The sequence below is a fragment of the Rhagoletis pomonella genome, unplaced genomic scaffold (assembly GCF_013731165.1).
Source record: "Rhagoletis pomonella isolate Grant_MI unplaced genomic scaffold, Rhpom_1.0 Rhpom_scaffold_00005, whole genome shotgun sequence".
In the NCBI taxonomy this organism is placed as follows: domain Eukaryota; kingdom Metazoa; phylum Arthropoda; class Insecta; order Diptera; family Tephritidae; genus Rhagoletis; species Rhagoletis pomonella.
The window spans coordinates 62,963,960-62,983,299 of NW_023458559.1; the positions used below are offsets into that span (position 1 = coordinate 62,963,960).

At 35.3% G+C, this 19,340-nt stretch overlaps 1 protein-coding gene across 1 annotated transcript; it reads right to left on the reverse strand.

The window, feature by feature from the left end:
• Nucleotides 1–9,362: 9,362 nt before the first annotated feature.
• LOC118739347 (putative phosphatidate phosphatase) lies at nt 9,363–12,393 on the reverse strand. Its single transcript, XM_036470612.1, has one exon. It carries the CDS (start codon nt 11,436–11,438, stop codon nt 10,434–10,436), a length of 1,005 nt encoding a protein of 334 aa, XP_036326505.1. The 5' UTR covers nt 11,439–12,393; the 3' UTR covers nt 9,363–10,433.
• Nucleotides 12,394–19,340: the final 6,947 nt, after the last annotated feature.

Here is a 19,340-nt window from a genome sequence, read left to right on the forward strand (position 1 = left end):
TGGTTTATGGAAAAAATTTGAATTAAAAAGTTTAAGCAGCAAAAAAAGATACACTCAAACACTACCCGAGAATCAATAATAATAGCAATCAAGATACCAACAAGCTAATATAAGTTTGTAAAGTCACAAATACCTCGGCTGCGGAGGTAATATAAACAAAAAAATTTAAGTGCTATTACAAATACAAAGTGGCGAACCGGCTGTATGTATAATAGTTAGCTGCAGGAACAACAACAACACTCGTTGTTATACAAAACTAAATACATACCAACAATGCATAGAGTATTAACTCAACAACAAAGGCAAATTACAATAATAACAAGTTTAGAACAACAAAAAATCGTTACAACAATAACAGCGCTCGCTACAATAACAACAGCGCTCGCCACTATAACAATAAGCCTCACTACAACAATAAAAAGATTACTAAAACAACACCGCATCGCATTGAACACCCAAATTCAGACATACATACAACAACACTTCACAAAAAGAATTAGCTTCATTACAACAAAAGTGAACAGCGCATCTAAATGTCACAAAGGCAATTACAACAAAAACAGCCATAACAAAGCGTACAAGAAATGAAAACAATTTAGAAAAAACACTCCCATGAAAATAATATTCCCAGCAATAAACTTGCTCTGTCAACTAATCGCAGCCATCGATGCTCAAGAAATCGAACAAAAGCAGTTCACTTGCTAAGTAGAAGAAGGCCACTAGGAAAAAGTTCCAGTCGCGAGAAGTTTAATAGGATTAAGAGTACTGGAAAATACATGAAAAAGAAAATATGTGTATGTGCGCAGATTGGTCCACTGATGCTGCTTCTCATGTCGACGCTTTGCCAGTATAAAAAACGCGTTCGTATAATTTCGTACAAAAAGGTCGATAACCCCTTTTGGCGTACTCATCCGGTTCCTCCAGTTGTACGCTAAACTAAACTGTAGGTGTATAGGCCTCGCTGAATGACAGTTTCTGATAGAAAAAGCCAGTACCAGGTCCATTGTTCATTACAGAGACATTTCTCATGATCGGGATCTTGTCATCTTTTAGAACGATATCCAGTTCTCAGTCATTTCTGTACTCCACCTCGACTCTGTCCAAATTTTGTAATCTATTCGACCCCTACGACTCAGAGCGCTCTTAGATGCAACATTTTTCAGGTGTTATTCTATGAGTAACATGTCCAGGTATGACATGCTCACCTTGCATACATATAGACATGTTTGTCGTTGCACCTTGTACAGGTTGATAATGGCATTTCAATCTTTTGCCCGCCTGAATCCTGTCTTATCCCAATCTCGTTTCACCTAATCTAATCTGGAGTCGATCCCACGTTTTATTAGTATTCCCATTCTTTGCTTTGCAAAGTAATTTTTCTTACTTAAAAAAATTAACATTTTGTCTTTGGTATTAGATAAAGAAGACTTCAAATCTAATAACGAACTACAACTTCCTAGCAGGTGGTAAAATTTAATTTAATTTACTAATTATCTAATTTAGTTTAATAATTATCTAAAAAATTGAAAAAACTATAGAAAATAAAAAAGTAACATATAACTGGTATTGTTTTGGTAAGAAAAATACCTCCTTTTGACATAGTAGTGAACTAGTTACCATGTGGAGAGAGACTCAGTAAATGGTGGAAACAAAAGGCTGTCTACACGTTTGTTACAGCGAAGGCTGCTCCTTTTAACTTTTCACCACAAGTAAAGAAATTCAGACCTTGCAGATTTTCAATTGAAATTAATATATTCGAAGACCTAACCGACATAGCCGAGAGAAATCAACACGATGGTTTGAGAAGGAGGGTTCTAACAAACCGCGTGGTATTACAACGAGCCCACAATCTAAGGGCCTAGGGGTGCTAGCTGGTTACTCACAGTCACTTCAACCTAATCTAATATAATATAATTTGACAACGTTTTTCAAAAGTAGCCACTTTATGAATAGCTTTTATAACTAACTGCCATTTTTTCTTTAATACATATCTATAAATATTAAACAAAAAACTCCATTCAAACTTTTTTAATGAATCCACTAATTAAAGAGTTTTAACCCCTCGGTTAGCAAGGCTTACAATTTTATAACTTTTTTAATAAAACCACTAATTAAAAAGTTACCCCTTTAAACCCCTCAGTTATCAAGGATTAAAAATTTCAAACTTTTTTAATAAAACCACTAATTAAAAAGTTACCCCTTTAAAGCCCTCGGTTATCAAGGGTTAAAATTCTCAAACTTTTTGGATAAAACATAATTTTTAAAAAAGTTGACCACTTTTAACCCCAGTTTATCAAGGGATAAAATTTTTCAAACTTTTTTAATAAAACCACTAATCGCAAAGTGGCCGCTTTAAATCCCATCGATTAAAAAGGGTTAAAATTGTCAAACTTTTTAGATAAAACCACTTATTAAAAAGTTGACCCATTTTAACCACTCGGTTATTCAGGGTTAACATTTTCAAACTTTTTTAATAAAACTACTAATTACCCCTCGGTTGTTAAGGGTTAAAATTTTGTTTTGCAAAAGTGCGGCAATTAATAAATAAAATTGGGACAAATAGGTAAATTGCCATAGTTGGAAACCAAAAACAGAAGTGCGTGCTATTTTCTAAAATTCCTTATACACCTATTCTAAGCGGTAGTCAATACCTAGCGGGTCGCCAACTTCTATTCCACTTGCTCCGCCGCTTAAGTGCGACATATGCAGATCAGCAACTGGATTTATGTTAATTGATAACTTATTTAAAATACACATTAAGTTCTTCAGCGGCAATGGTATAAAAAATTTAAAGAAAAATATACAAAAATGTACATATTTACATATGTATGTACCTATGTATGTATAAGAAAAAACTAACATATGCAAATTACTGAATGAATATAGCATAGCAGCCAAAGATGCGAGTTTCCATACAAACATAGACGCGCATAAATAAACAAGTGGAAGAATGTGGTTTGGAAAGTTTGTATGACCAAAAGCCTTAGTAGCTCTTAAGTTGCACGTGCTGGACAAGAAGACAAGAGCTACACAACAAAGCAACATACGATGAAGAGATACAATCGCTAAGCGGGGTGCGACAACAAAAAAAAAGGCGATGTTAGGTGAGCAACGCATGCGCATTAAGCTGACTAGGTGACTAAATAGCTGGCTGCAGAGGAGGAGAGTGATTTCAAGCTGAAGATAATTGTTTAAAGCTTGTTATGGGATTTTTTGCCAATGCTTTTGGCTTTTATAGAATTTGAAATTTATTTAATTTATTTTGTCATCATTCTCACCTTTGTTACGCGCTAATAACTGTGTCTTTTGGCAGCTTAGCGATTGAGCAACTCTTTTAAAGTATTTTTCCCCCACACAACCCAATGACCTTTGTTGCATTGTTTTTCGACTAAGAAATTAAGCAATAAAGAGAACATTAGCGGAAAATTCTAAATTTTTATTTTTTTTTTGCTAATTTTGAGTGTTTCATAAATTAAGCAAATACCTGTCGCAAGATTTATTAGCATGCGCGCACAAACAGCGCTTTCGGTCATTAATTTGTTAGTTGTGTTTCAGTGCTTATTTTCAGCAGCTGTTTCATACTTTTGTTTTTGAATTACGAAATAAGAGAGAGATAGAAAAAAAACAGCTCATTATTTCCATATGGTTTTCTTCTAGATATAGTTATACGTTTTCGTCAGCATCCGCATCACTGTGATGTTGAAATTTTGTAATTTTTATATTTCCCAAACCACCGTTGCGCAGCATCAACATCGATTCCACTGAAAATCGAGTTAGTGTAAAACCGCCAAACTTTGGTGAAGCGAGAAATTCCGACGTTTGGTGTCTTCGATTTCTCAATTTATGAATCATAGCTTATGAATCGTATAACTTATGCGAGGGTACATATGGCCGCAAGTTCATACACACAAATGGTAGGCTTTCTGCAGCCAAGCTGATCGGCGGATTTTTTGTCGGCCGATAAGCATAGTTTAAATGTTCGAGATAGAAATGGATATACATTTAGTCGGAGGCAGTAATCTTAGCTGCATATTTTTTCAACAAATTTGTGTTCGTAAAGTAAATATTGGGTGGGTAGCCATGAAGTTTTCGCAGCAATGCGTAAAAAATTGACCTTAAAACAACAAAATGAAAGAGCGGGGTTGCCATGTAGATATGAATTTAGTATACACGTTTTTATTAGACAAGACGGAATAGATTTGCAGAATTAATGAAAGATGTTCATGCAATTTAATTTATAATTTAGAATACCACCACCTTTGGAAAAAATTCTATCAGTTTAAAATTCTTAAAAAAAATATATTTTTCATATATATGTACATATGTTACATATTCTCATTTTTTCTATATTGGACTGCCAAGTGCTCTGATAGACATATTTGTTGTACCAAATAAATTTACCAACAAAAAAATTTATATTGACGGAATAATTTGGGGTAAAAAATAGTTTGCTAAAAATAGCAAATATGTACCAAGGGAGATAATTTTCGAACATTCATCAAATAAAGCAACAGGATATAACTTTGGGCTAGTATATCGCCGGCCGAGTGGGAGATCGACTTATCTCGGCAGCCGGTTCGAAAACGCCCAATCTAAGAAAATTTTTCAAGAAGGTCCTATTTCAGAATTTGGTCGAAGAAACCCTTTCGCAGAATTTGATTAAAGATCGCCCTATTTCAGAACTCGTTTTAAAACCGCTCGATATAAACATATTTTCAATAAACCTTTTTTTCAGTTGTGATAAAGCGTTTTGGAACAAAATTCTGAGATAGGGCGATTTTCCATGAAATTCTGAGTGAGTGCCTTCTTCAACCCAATTCTGCAGTAGGGCGTTCTTGAGCCATTTTCTGAGATAGGGTGTTTTCGAGCCGGCTGCCGAAAAAGGGCGATCATCTTCAACTCAGCCGCCGATCTAATCTTAACAGTTTTTTTTCCTGTTTGTATAAAAAAAAAATAGTGGTTAGGGCTACCATGAATATGAGATGCTTTAATTAAAATCGAATCGTTTGACTTTTTATGCCACAACCTAATTTAGTTAAAAAACCTTCCTAGGAGAACTTGAAAAAGGTCTTCTGAATTTTTAGTTGTGCCACGAGCTTCCTTTTGAATGTATAAGAATAGGTATTTGTAGCTTTTCGCAAAATGAAAAAAGTATTTATTAAATTTAATTAAAAACAAAATATTTGTAGCAGATACTAAAACAAAGTTTTCTCTCTAAAATTTTTTAGCTACTTTTTTTCAATGTTTGTATAAAGGGTTACCAAATACCGCAAAGAGCAATTTTTATTTATTAAATTTTTATACAAAAAATAACAACTCAACCACGGCGCCAGCATATTTTCGCTTTTAAATAGAAATATTTAGCCGAAAGAGATAATCTCTTAACCTTAACTTATATTTCATGAAGTTACCATTAAGGTACGGAGCTTTCACGATGCGAAAATTGCGTGACTTCAACACTATTCTATGATTTTTAATTTGCCCATACATATACCTGTCATCCAAAATTGCATACGAATCTCAATTACAGTCAAATCGAGACGAAATTATCTGAACTTCGCGAATACAACCCTGAAATTTACTTTTTTTGTGAGCAAAATAAATAAATAAATAAACAAACTGTCATCGAAATTTAAATTAACGTGATATATTGTTACACCAATAATCTCCTGGTGTACGGTCGTAATGACTGGCCATTTTCGCAAAAAAAAAGAAATATTCTACATTAAGTTTCTGAGATTTTTTTAGGGAAATTTTAAGAATGAAGAGAGTTAACGAATCACCCCAAAGCGACTCAAATATTTAGAGCTAAGCACTCTGGCATAGAAAAAGTCTGTTATAAAATCTACTCATGTAAATACGGCTTAAGGCAATTGAGCAATTTGATGTGGTTTGACTCTAGTAAAAGTTAAGAGGCGTTTCTTGCACATAGCGCAAATGGAACCTTGGCCTTTTCAATTAGTTGGACATTCCCATACTTATTCGTAGGCAGCACCGTAACTAAATTATATCTAAAGGCTTCAAAATTTGATAAATTATCTCCCTAATCATTCTTGCATTTATCGCTGATGGTACAAGCAAACATGTCGGAATTACAAAAAATACAACAGCACCACCTTTAGACGAGGAAGAAAATCCTCAACCGCATTCAGAAGAGAGTTCAAATTTAATTGAGATATCGGAAAACAAAAGGGGAAACATTTCTAATGTTCAGCTGGTGGAAAGACACCAGCAAGAAGGTGATAAAAAGCCTGTAAGTGAAAGTCTTTGTGAAGATAATGTATACAGTTTTGGAGTATATAAAATAAAACCGAGATTTGACGAAAAAAATAAACATTTTTAAGCAGTAAATAAAGCGGCCGCTGTAGTGTAGTGGTTGGAACTGCTAACTACCATTCCACAGGGCCTGGGATCAAGCCCAGTGTCCGACTGACATCAAAAACAAAAAACAAGACGGAGGAGAAGCTCGGCCAAATACTAACATATGTATTGTGTAAGCGCATACGAGCAGTTTAAAGCAAATCATCCAATCCCTGTTGATTTGCTCCTAAAACAAACCAAAAATATATAGTAATAATAACATAATGCTGACGCAGCCAAATGTCGGCTTTTCCAACTCCATTAGCAATACATGAGCGATTCTCCAAGCGATAAATGCGGACAGTTCCATATGTAGTTTTAGAATTTTACGTCAACAAAACCATGTATGTATGTACGTACACACTCATGGCGCGGATCAAGCCAATTAGCATCTAAACCACAGATTACATATGAGTCAGAAAGTGTGCATCAATGGTTAAAAAAGATTTATTTTCATTTATGCGTTGTCTTTCTTCCATATTTTTCTTCCTCCTTTATTTTATTTTGTAAATTAATTCTAAATAGGATTTATTACCTTAGTACTTTTGTTTGGCTCTGATTGTTGATGACCATCCTGCGCGAAGCCACTATCTGCCTTATTAATATTCTAGGAATCAACCCACTCATTGTCTACACATTTTTTTTTTGCTTCTACTTAGTCGCGTTGCAAGTAGAAACTAATTTCAATTTAAAACAATTAAAAAGTTCATATTAACAATTTTGTTTTTTGCGCAAAATTTTCAAGTGCATTCTGTAAGTAATTAAATAATTTACTTTAAATTCTTGTGAGCAGCTTATTGGGCTTGATTCAACTAAAGCTAAGATGATAAGGAAGACCTACTGTGTTCTTCCTCTTCTTGTTTGGTGCTGTAAAAGGTGAACCGATTTTGAACGAACTCAAACACCAGTTGCCTGCAGTGGAATTCGAACCCTGACCCCCTCTGGATATCAACAACCCAGTGGGAAAAGGTAATGTTTGGGAATGCAAAAAGTAATGCATAGCTCCTATAACCTACGCATTTATTTACTTTATTTATTTTATTACATTTCATATTCGTTTACATATTCTGCTGTAGGGGGTCCCATATGCGAACTCCGTCAGACATAACCTCAAAATGATAATATGAAATTTCGATCTCCCTTTTATTTGTCCTCAATTCAAAAAGGTATTTGCGAAGTATTTGCGTTTAAAGTAAAAAATCTCTTCCATTACTTGGCAGCTAGTTTCAAGTTAGCGTTTAGTAGCTAACTGCAAGTTATATACTTTATAGAAATCCCGCAACTACTATATTTTATAAATCCGCCGAAAACCCTTGAAAATGTAATGGGGGACCAATAAAAAATCTTTATTATTAAAAAAATGATTAAATAAACATTTGGGTATTATTATTGGGAGTCTCCTGAATAGAACCAGAGTTTTCTGATCGAAAAATATCGATTTTAAAGAATTCAATACCATTTCTACGAAAAGTTGTTTTTTCTCCATATAAAATACCTCGAAAACTAACAATCCTATGGGGGGAGAGCATACAAATTCCGACCTTACTTTTTCACATGCGTTTTTGGACCACCCTAGTTTACATAGTGTCTTTACATGAAATGAAATTTTTTACAGCATTTTTTGTACGGAAATAAGTTCCCGCAATGCAATGTCCGGAGAAATGTCTGACCTATGGAAAAGGAAAACCTAGAAAGCTAAGTGGGGACGCTTAGCGTTTTATTTGCCCCTATACCGTAAATTTTAAGAGCAACGAAAAATCTAAAACTGTAAACGCTTTGGGCGACCTCTAAATATTGTTTGATTGAATACAAAAATAGGGGCATATTTTTTCGGTATAGAACAATCCTAGGGGGTGAGAACATTGAAGTACCGTCTTTACCTTTTTTTGGACCACCCTAATATATATACCCTCAATATCGTAGTGTTTTTCTCATTATTACCGTTTGGTAATTTGCGCTTTTTTAATTCCCATTCTACGACACATGATTATCTATATTTATTATTAGAATCTTTGTTAAGCAATCAGCGCCGCAAAAATATAAATAAATTGAAATTTAGTCAAGTGGGACTGCTAAGCGTTTAAAAAGAACAACAGCGACAGTCATGCTTATTGAAGCAAGACTTGTTGGATTACTTTTATACAGCACTACCTACTACTATTCCTATTACTTTTTTCCACTAAACAACTACGGCTTCATACATTTGCGCACACACACTTTTATTTGTTCAATTGGTTTGCGCTGCACACAACTTAACTGTGTTTTACGTTTTTTGTTTTAATTTTAATTTTTATTTTTTGTTTAATAAATTCAATTTGTGAATGCAAATACCTGTCGGCGAAAATTGATCGCGTACTTCGCTGAAAACACTTGTGTCATTGACGCAAAAAAATATAAAAATAAATAAGCAGAAAAATATGGGAACCCTTTTTGTGCTGCTGATAAAAATTTATTTTAATTTAATTTTAGCAAGCATTTGTTTTTAACGGACTAATAGACAAGCGTTCTTAGAAGCACAACTGAATTTTTTGTTAATAGACTAAGCACCTTTTTTGCTACAAAAAACAGATAATTGTTGCTAACTGATAACTTGGAAGCACTCAACTAATTTGTTACTAATTTTCTCATTATTGATTTTTAAGTCAGTGATTAATGCTTGATTTAAATGTTTCTTACCCATTTCAACTTTGAATTGACTACATTTGTAAATATCCCCGCAATCTCATTTTAAAACAATGCATTTTCGCAGATAGGAATAATTCGAATCATTTCGGGTATTGAAAATAAAATGTCATGGTCATTATATACAGAGGGCAGAAAAATAATTATTTTGCCTGTTTCGTCAAGTGTATCAGATTTAAGTGCTGCTTACCTTTCAAACCTTACAAGTTGACATAAGTAATTGTCATAATTTAATTGGATTCAAATTACTTTGTTTGTCATAGCTGAAAATTGGCAACACCTGTTGAGTAGACTGTAAATTAATAAATTAACACATTAAAATAATTTAAAATAAGAACAGTTGTACTTTTTATTTAGATATAATAAAAGTGTTAAAGCTCTTCGATATGAAAAGACGAATTTCGCTTACAAAACACAGTGCTAGCTCTGCGTTTTATACATTTTTCTCACAAGTATTCGTATAGTAAAATATATTATGTACACAATAAATATATTTATAATTATATAAATATATAAATTTATATGTATATAATAATTAAGTGTTTATCTCAAACAATTTACTATTAGAAATAAATTCGAATAAAAAGAAATCATTAGCATAATTAGAAACTAAATTTTTCACTGACCAGAAGTAAACTCTATTTTCCAAAATATATATGTAGGTACTAAAAATATAGCAGTTGTGAGTGCTCTTGTGTTTTGGGATCTAGCTGCCATTTTAATACATAAAAATAAGAATTTAGCAATTTTTAGCTGTGGAGACTTTTTGGAGAGTTGCAAATCTTAAACGAAAAACTTTATTTTGAGTTTTTAGGTACTAACTAAACTGGGAAATAAATAAATATTATACTTTACTAGAATTTGGAGAGTTTTTTGGAAACTTCAAAAGTTATTTTTTTTTTATCTGGTCACTGTTTTTGAATGAATAAAATGTTGTTTTTTAGTTTTTAGTGTTCACAAGAAATAACTGAACTCTTAAGCCAATCAACACCTTAAATATTAAAAGGTCATAACATGGTACATATATATGTATGTATGTATACATTTGCGTATCTGAAAGCCCTAAAAGGTAAGGATTTTTTTTTTAACAAATAAGTTACAATTAAAATTCGACTCTGATTTGAAAGACTTCAACGAAATCACTTAACCGTACACACAGGTATGTTGTACGAAACGTTTCTCTTTTCTTTTCGAATTCCAATACCAAACATGCGTGCGTTGCAAACTTAAATTTTAGCAAACAATTAAGAAACAATAAAATAATAACAAAATTGCAATGGCTTTCACTGCAACTCAGCTGCATTTGGGACGTACTCGTACATATTTTTGTTTTTGCACTACAGCTGCCATTCGTGCCCATTTGTTTCGTCTCTCCATCCGCCATGCCCGCTTTATGGCACGTAGCCGTAATTGTGGTATGTCTGACCGTAGGCGGCGTGATTTGGTCCGTGGTGCTGCAGATACGGCACACTGCCAAATGTGTACGCAGGCAATACCGGCGTCGCCGATTGCGCCGACGCAGAGGCTACGCTGGCATGTGCCAACATTTTCGCCGCCGCGGCCGATGTGGACGACGAGCAACGGCCCGCAAACAACTTGGCCACGTAACGCGCCACCAACCACGCAAATAGCGTGCCCAACAGTATACCCACCAGCACATCGGACCAGTGATGCCAGTGATCGTTGACGCGTGTCAGCGCCACAAACCAAGCCAACATAACAAAGCCAAATTGCAGGAAATGCTTGAGTAGCTTGGAGCCGCGTGTACTGAGCGCCACTTGCAGGTACAGTGCGATGTAAACCATGGCGTAGAATGCGAGCGAGGAGTGTCCGCTGGGAAAGGACATTGCCATTTCGGCCATCATTTTATGGCTAAGATCACCTTCGCAAGTGTACTCGGCGAAGTATTGGCCTTCGTTGCGTTCAAAGTCACAGTTGGTGCCATCGACCAGACGTGGCTTACAAATGCTAAAGAAATATGGGCGCAGGCGCCCAATGGCGCGCTTTGGTATCTCGGTGGCGATTAGCGTCATTAGCATGCCCAGCAAGTAGTAGCCGAGTTGTGCGTAAATATTCTTCCAGCGTCGTCCGCAGTGGCAAGAATCGTCGTTGGATTCGTGCGCTACGTGCGCATGCTGCTTGCCACGGCTATGCGATAGCTGTCGAAAGAGTTCGACGATGAGGATGACGAAGAAAGGGATGCCAAGGGCGACAATGCATAGCGCGCCAAAACCAAAAGTCTGCGTGCTGGTGAAGGGGTACTGCAACGACTCATCGCCGCAAAAGAAGCCGCGCTTCTGTGGTGGCATCCATTGGCGCAGCGCGATCTCAACGCCAATTAGTACGAAAAAGAGGAGGAGGTCGATGACGCGACGCAGCATTATCATAGCGGACATTTTGGGTGCAGAGATGACTTCGAACCTTGGCAACCTTGAGTGGTCTCTGTTGTAGAAGTTCGCAGTATCTGGTTGTATTTAGATGCTATGGATTTGATTCCTATATTCTCGTTTATTGTTTATTTGCTTCACAACTTTAGGTTTTTGTATATTTCACTCTTGGAGACTTTTCTCTAAAGCCTTGTTTCCGCTTTGAAAGAGTTTACGTATAGTTTTTGGTAGTTTGTGACTTGTGCAGACTTTGTAGACGTTTCTGTTTGTACTGAAATTGAACGGACTTCAATTATATTGAAGTTATGTGTAAGTTTCGCGACATTTCGGCAATTTTCAGCTACTGGATACTTTGTAGACTTTTTTAGATTCTATTTCAGTTGCTTTTAGTCATTTCTAGTAGGTAGCAGTTTACAAAAACCTGCTTGTGTTTTTTAAATGGCGTTTTAATTTATTAACAAATTTCAGTATTTTAGATTTTATGTGCTTCTTTACACGCGCCCATATTATTAATTCACGCTTTATGTAACTTCGTTTATGGCTTTCATAAACCTTGCAATTTTATTGCTTTCCGTTACTTGTGTTACAAACTTCCGCTTTTATCAGAGACCAAAGCCAACACTGCAATCTTTTTTTGCCTTTTAACTGCGAATTCGGTTGAAAAAAGTGTCAAATATGATATTTTTGCTAATTAGGTATACAAAAACTCGTTTCTTTCGTTAATTAGAATTCGCTTCAACGTCACAAATCGTACTTTAGAACTTGAGCATTTCGTTCTTCGAAATTTACAAAAATGATATCCAATGCCACAACGGCCACCATCAACTGCATTCAACTACTGTTGCCAAACAACTGCACAAGCAACGAACCCGCTTATTGGCACCTCTACCGTTAGCACCGCCACTGATGTTTGCTATAGCGTTGGCCCGCTTAATTTTTGCCGCACCGTACAACACGCTCAAGCCGCGCTTGAATACTGACTAACCTATTCGTCGAATGAATGTAAATACAAATTGAAATCGGCCTCGCTGCCTCAAACACCGGTTGGTGCGCGAATGTACTTAGCAGCAGCAGCAGCAGGTCTCCATGCCTCATTGTTATGCTTCGTTATGGCTATTGCTATTGTCTGTCAGGTTGTTGCTAGTTTTGCTGCTGCTGTTACTGCTGCAGTTGGCATGCCAACAAAACATTAATATCAGCAAGGCATAAAAAATAAAACAATAAGTGAAAAAGTCGAAAAAATCTGAAACAATCAAAAAGCATCAGCAGCACCAACAAATATCTACCAGTTAATTTTCTTTGTTAGTTTTGTTGTATTCACTCAGGCATAAACAAAAAAAGAATAAACGTTAAACTGCCGCCTCAGCAATAGTGGCAACAACAACAACGACAGCAGCAACACCAACTCAATTCAGCTGTTCTTCCAACACCTCTACTCGATGGTTCTTCAACACACACACAAAGCGCAGCTTCTTCGCTTCCCACTAAACCAAGGCATACGAATTTGTCGGAAATCGGACTTTTCTGAACAAAGTCGAAAGTCTTTAGATATTACTTAACGATCCTACCTTACGAAATCGTTAAATTATTTCTTTGCGAAGTCGAATCAACCCTCTCATATGAAATTATTGACGATTTCGTAAAGAAAAAGTTGAAAAAGAAACAGTTTTTTAATGGGATAATCGCCAAAGGCAACTTAATTGATTAATTGGAATCGCGCCGATTTCCGTATTTCTTTGGAAATGTATGTATGTCACTTTTACTTTTTCCTCTCTATGTACAACCGGTTTTTTTTTTATCCACTGTCACCATGACTTTTTCTATCTTCCTCCATATAGTCGAAACACTGTGCGACGCGTCTAAAGATTTTTCCGAAATCGGTAAGAAACCGCAACAAATTGTTTGGTGGGTTGCTACCGCGCCCACCATTTCTCTTATTTGCAGCGCGCACACATCTACTTACATACATATGTATGGTACATACACTCAGTCAACAATTGCCATCAATCGTTTTTGTAAAATTTCGTACTTCATTTCGATGTTAAAAATTAAAAAAAAAAAAATTAAAATACGAAACGAGTTTGGTTTGTGTAAACCTTTTCTTTCTCCTCACCGCTAGTGAGATCGTTTAGTGCGATCATCTGTCTTTGAGAGCCCGGCATACAAGCCTCTTGTGTGTGTTTGTCTGCGCTTACCTGTTGCCAACTTTTTATGCGTTTTCTCTGCTGCTTGTCCCTGCCCATCCATCGCAGACGTGTGTTTGTATTGCTCCTGCTGCTCACTCACTGACTTTCCACAGACTGCAAGGCTGCGCACATAAATGAAATATTTCAATAATCTGCTTTCTTACAAAATTTCCAATGTTAGCATACATTTTTCAGGTACGTACTTAAGTATGCACACTGTGAGAAAAGATGTGTAAATATTTTCTCATTGATCTTCGTTCGTTTGTCCGGCGCTAAAAACTTGGTGTCATACTTTCTTCCAAACTGTACTTGGGACTTAATACGGAATGCCTAGTAAAAAGGCTTTTTAAGTTCACTATTATTGTTAAAAAATGCTGGACAAGAAATATGATCCAGGCTCAAATAGCTAGGATCAGCCTTCGCCTCAAGCAATGACACGATCACTCTATGTAGGTAACACCGCGCCCTAGAAGATCTGTGGTATCCAATTGGTGACTCCTAACCCCGACGGCTTTCGTTATAAAATCTAAAAGTTACTTGATAGACGAATACCAAACCTTAAGGGTATTGAGTGTGGAAGAACTGAAGTATTGCAGTCTTAGTCTGGATAATGCTGTACAATCACACATAATGTGCTATGCCCAACAACGGTTTCGGCCGTGTTCTGTTGACACTTACTAGCGCTACATCACTTCATAATGGAAGCTGTGACAGCTTGTCTACGAAATGCCTACGCTATCAAAGCTCCAAAATCTTTTTTGGTAAAGAGGGTGGGGGTGTTTTTTTTTGATACCAGATCATATAGATATACTATAGTAAACGAAATAGTGGTTGAGGTTGATAACCACGCCGTTTAGCAAGCTCAGATGTGACCACTAAAATCTTAAATAAATCTTTGAAATGAAATCGTTGAGTTCACTCAAAGACCCAAGGAGCTGGAAACCAATTAAATGTGCAATAACGACGAATTCAAGTATAAGACATTCGTACTGGGGCTACCGGGAATAAAATTCACTGTATAATAGGCATTCTCGGTGAGGTGAATATTTGAACTGTGCTATTTCTAATGGGTGTGGTTTTAGATGCCTGGTTCACGTAAGCGTTTCCATGTAAATGTACGACTATCTGCTAATTTTGAACTATTCTAGAATTTATCGAGTGGCTTTTCTCGGAGTCGTTGAATTATTTGCAATTTAAAAAATTAAATTATCTGGTGATAAGATATTATATTGGACTTATAACTTCACTCGTAAATACAGAAGCAAAGGTTACCGCCCTTGCATGGGTTCGATATTGGACAAGTTAAATCTTTGATGTAGAGTACTTTAAGAAATCATCTAAATGGGTATTTATGCCGGTAAGTCAGGAATTTTAGAACAAAACGGCACCTGCGACATGCTCAAAGTGAAGCTGTTACTCGGCCAGATGACCCAGAGGTACCTACATTGAACCGCATGATTGGGCGTCTGAGGGGATTTAATGATTAAAACCTCGAGGTAAAAGCCATGCGAAATTGCAATCATCTTGAAAATTCTTCTTAATATCATTATGCTATGGCACCCTCGTCTCATATGGAAATTAATATGAAAAATCTTTTCCATATCCATATATTTCGAAAATTAGAGGCGGTAAAAGGTCGAGTCCAAGGTAAATCCTCAGAATTTTAGAAATGAAAGGTATAAATGAACTTCTGAAACCCCTTCTAAAGTCTACAGGTTTGAGAGTCAGTTAGAGTTACCACCAAATTGCAAACCTCTGGGTGTACTTCTGCAATCAAAAAGCTTCGCATAAACACCCGTTTGCCGATCGCGGGCGCCGTTAAACTGTAGAATTAGGTTGAGAGTTTCGGCCGTTCGAACACCAAATACATTAATATGTACATATTTTATTCTAATTTGGTTCTTGGTTTTTCTGAATTTTATGTTTTAATATGGGACTTACCCTAACGCAACGGATAATATTGTTCCTAATCAGACAGAATGTGTTCCTATGAACACCTAACTCATATGGCTTAGTCTAATTGCTTTCTGTCATATGCTGAAAACATTTGCATTTTTTCGCAGTATAATTGATTAAAAAAAATTCCAAGTAGTCACATTCTTTGTAATCATCAAACAGTTTGTTTGCCTTTTGCTTGCTGTGCTCTGGTAGTATTTTTTCCAAAGCTTTTATCCAGCAATTCATTTAGCGCACTTCAGCGAATTCTCGCTTGTCCATTTTTATTAAAATATATTCACATACATACTATATACATACATATGTACATATGGATGTATGTATGTAGATGTACTCAAACAATTCAAGAGAGCTCTCCCAAGTGGGGGATATCCCATGGATCGCCGAAACGAAAGCTGACATTGTCGACAATGCATTTATGTATATGAATGTTTGTAAATATTTACATTATGCGCCTATGCATCCATTTGTACAGGTACATACGTAATATAATCTATGCCCAATAGTTAAATTGAGAAGGGGGTTCCCAGCATATGTAATGCGCACTGGACCTTGGGTGTAGTAGGGTTAGTAGGGATGTTAATTTTTCAGCCTTTCCGATCCCGAGATTTTCGGTATGTCGTTATCACAATCCCGCGATACCGGGATTAGTCACCGGGATTTAGATATTCATTATTTTTCAAAAACTTAAATCGAAAAAATTGCTTCTATAATGTTTGCGAAGCTCTCCTACCATAAAATAAATAAAAAATAAATGGGTTCCAACCCTACATTTTTATTTAAAGTGGCGTTTTTATTTTATCTCATTGATGTCAGTTTTATTTTAAAGGATCTTGTAATTTTAAAGAAGTGATTAATTCCAAAAATTATTTAAAAAATTCAATGCAATGTAGAACAGAAATATGTGTACCAAATGCAAGAAGAAACTTCTTTAGAATTAAAAAAAAATAAAATATTTTTGGGATTCCCAAGGGCGAATAGGTATTTTTTTAAGCTGATAAAGTTAGAAGCCCGAAATTCGAGGGTGTTATCGAGTTTATATAAGTCCTTAAAATTTGTTCAAAAACAAATATTGCGAAATTTCGCGGATACAATTTTAAAAACTTGAATTTGTTTAAATTATACCGGATTTCGTCTTTGATTTGATGCCCTTACTTCTTCTCTAAGCACATTTCTCTGAATTTTTGAAAATAACTTGAATTACTGACGTCAGAGCGAAACGCAACTATACTTGGCCCATGGTTTCGCGAATATACTGATATTTGTGTTTAAAATTTACAACTATAATTAGCTAGATATTTATAAAAAAATATTAATTATTAAATAAAAAAAGAAATATAGTCAATGCAGGTGAAGGAGGAGGAGTTTCTTTTATTGCCATCAGTGCAAATAGCAAATCCCGAAAAACCCGGGATTATTTGCCAAGAATCCTGGGATTTTTAGGACTTTTTAAGGATCCCGGGATTAACATTCCTAGCTACAATTATTTTTTACGTTCCTACATAGAGGTTGAAATAGATGATAGTTGATATATGGATTAGACTGGTTGTACACTGGCGGACAAAAATGATTGAATGGTGTTTTGTTTTTAATATTTACAATGTTTTTCAAGCTAAATTTTTTTTGTTATTTTTTTTTTTGAAATAGCGTTCATACTTTAACCAAAGCCACATAAATACAACTTTCAAACTTTGTTCAAAAATCGGAAAAATCCAAAAACAAATTCTCATCAAAATCTTAAGCTTTTTAATCAGAATTTTTATAAAAGATATTGCATACCCAAAATCAAAATTTATATTAAAAAGCTCAAAATGTTGATGAAAATTTTTTGAATTTTTCTAAATTCTGTTTTTTTTTATTAAGTTTTGGTTAAAGCATACATACGTATTCTGCATTTTTATATAAATTTCGGATTATTTTTTATTCATTTTGAATTATAAGTTATGCCTAAATGTGTTCCTTACTGGTCTGGTGAGTGGACTAAGGCTCCTAAATTCGGTGTTTTAGAATCTTTGAAACAAGGGATAATATAGTTTCCATGTATTTTCTTAATAAAAAACACAGTCTGTAAAATGTGTTGATGAAAATTTTTTGAATTTTTCTAAATTCCCTTTTTTTAAGTTTTGGTTAAAGCATAAATACATATTCAGTATTTTTAAAAAAATTTCTGAATTTTTTTTCATTTCGAATTAAAATTTATGGCCTAATGGGTTCCTTACTGGCCTGGTGAATGGACTAAGGCTCCTAAATTCGATGTCTTAGAGCCTTTCAAACCCTTGATAACTTAAGTTCTTGTTTAAGTATATCCGAGAGCTCGTGGAAGCCCAAACCGCCTAGAGACCGGGATAATAAAGTTTCCATGCATTTTTTTTCAATAAAAAACACGCAGTCTGTTAACAGGTAAGTCATTTCAAGCACAAATGTGAAAAACGCTAGAAGTGCATCAATATAAAACCTAATCGCATTCTCTGCTGGGTATATTAATGCATACTATGCTCGGTTACCTGGCAGTCCAGACAACTGCAACATCCATACTCATTTATACACGTTTATGCACTCAACATCAAGAAGCTTTCATTGGTAGCGAATGCGACGAGGCGTTGCAATTCCGAAGCGAGACTTAAACGCGTTTATTTGCTACCAAAAAAAAGAACGCATTGAAGATGAAATCACAAAAAAATCAAAAATATGCCGAATGCAGTTGAGTAAACATAGCGCCGCACACTAGTCACTATAGGTGCATTCTTTTGCAAACGAGCTACAAAAGAACACTCGCTTAGATGACGAAATACATGTAAAGCCACAACACAAACTCCGCTATTTATCCGAGTTCAGTAAGCTCGGTTAAAAATTACGCGACCGAATGGTAGTGTTGCTAAGTGAAAAAACTGCTCTATTGTGAATTGTTAATGGAAAAGTGGAGAGGGAAATTGGTATTTTCATTAAGCATATATTACGCAAATACCTCGCATAATTACTAATTTCTAAATCCCATTTAACTAATCACATGTTTCTTGCACGTTACCAACAGGGTTGCTTAAGTAGCTAAAAGGAAATTTTACCCGATTTGAGCTTTCTTTTTCGCTCGTTTACAAAATATAAAAAATGCAGCTAATAAAACATTTAAAAATTTGCGATTTTATTGTGACCCATATTAATTGTTAAGCAGAATTTTTCATATTTTTTGCGGTCTGGGAAACCCGGAGACTTGGCACACTGTCGCTAATTTTAGAAATTCTCTTGTACTTTACAATTTCTTTTTGATATTTTTTTCTCAATGGTAGTTGCATAGCCTTACTTAAAATTTTTGTTTGTGCAAACATACATACATATGTACATATGTAAATGCATATCAGCGGTAGCGGCAATTGAAAATGTAAATTGCATCAGATTTTTCTGTGGAAGGCATTAATTGATTTCTGAGTTCAATAAAGCTTAAAGAATTTTGTAGCTTTCTTTTTGAATAAAACGCTTTCTGCTTTTCGCGATTTATTGCAACGGCTTATTACTAGTTAAAAGAGCTTTAGGAAGCTTTTTAGTAGCCACAAAGCACAGAGTATGCTATATATTTTTACACTACGAGACAGCTAACAGTTTTAGTTGCTTGTGTGTGCTATTCATTCAGATTTAAGTAGACATTTGTTTTGCCATATGTAGGCGGCGCACGGCATCAGATTGTCGAGTGCCCAAACTCGGGTGGCCACACTGCAACCTCGAAAATAAGCTCTAACGCCCGACGCCCTGAATTTATTAGAACCAAAATCGCATT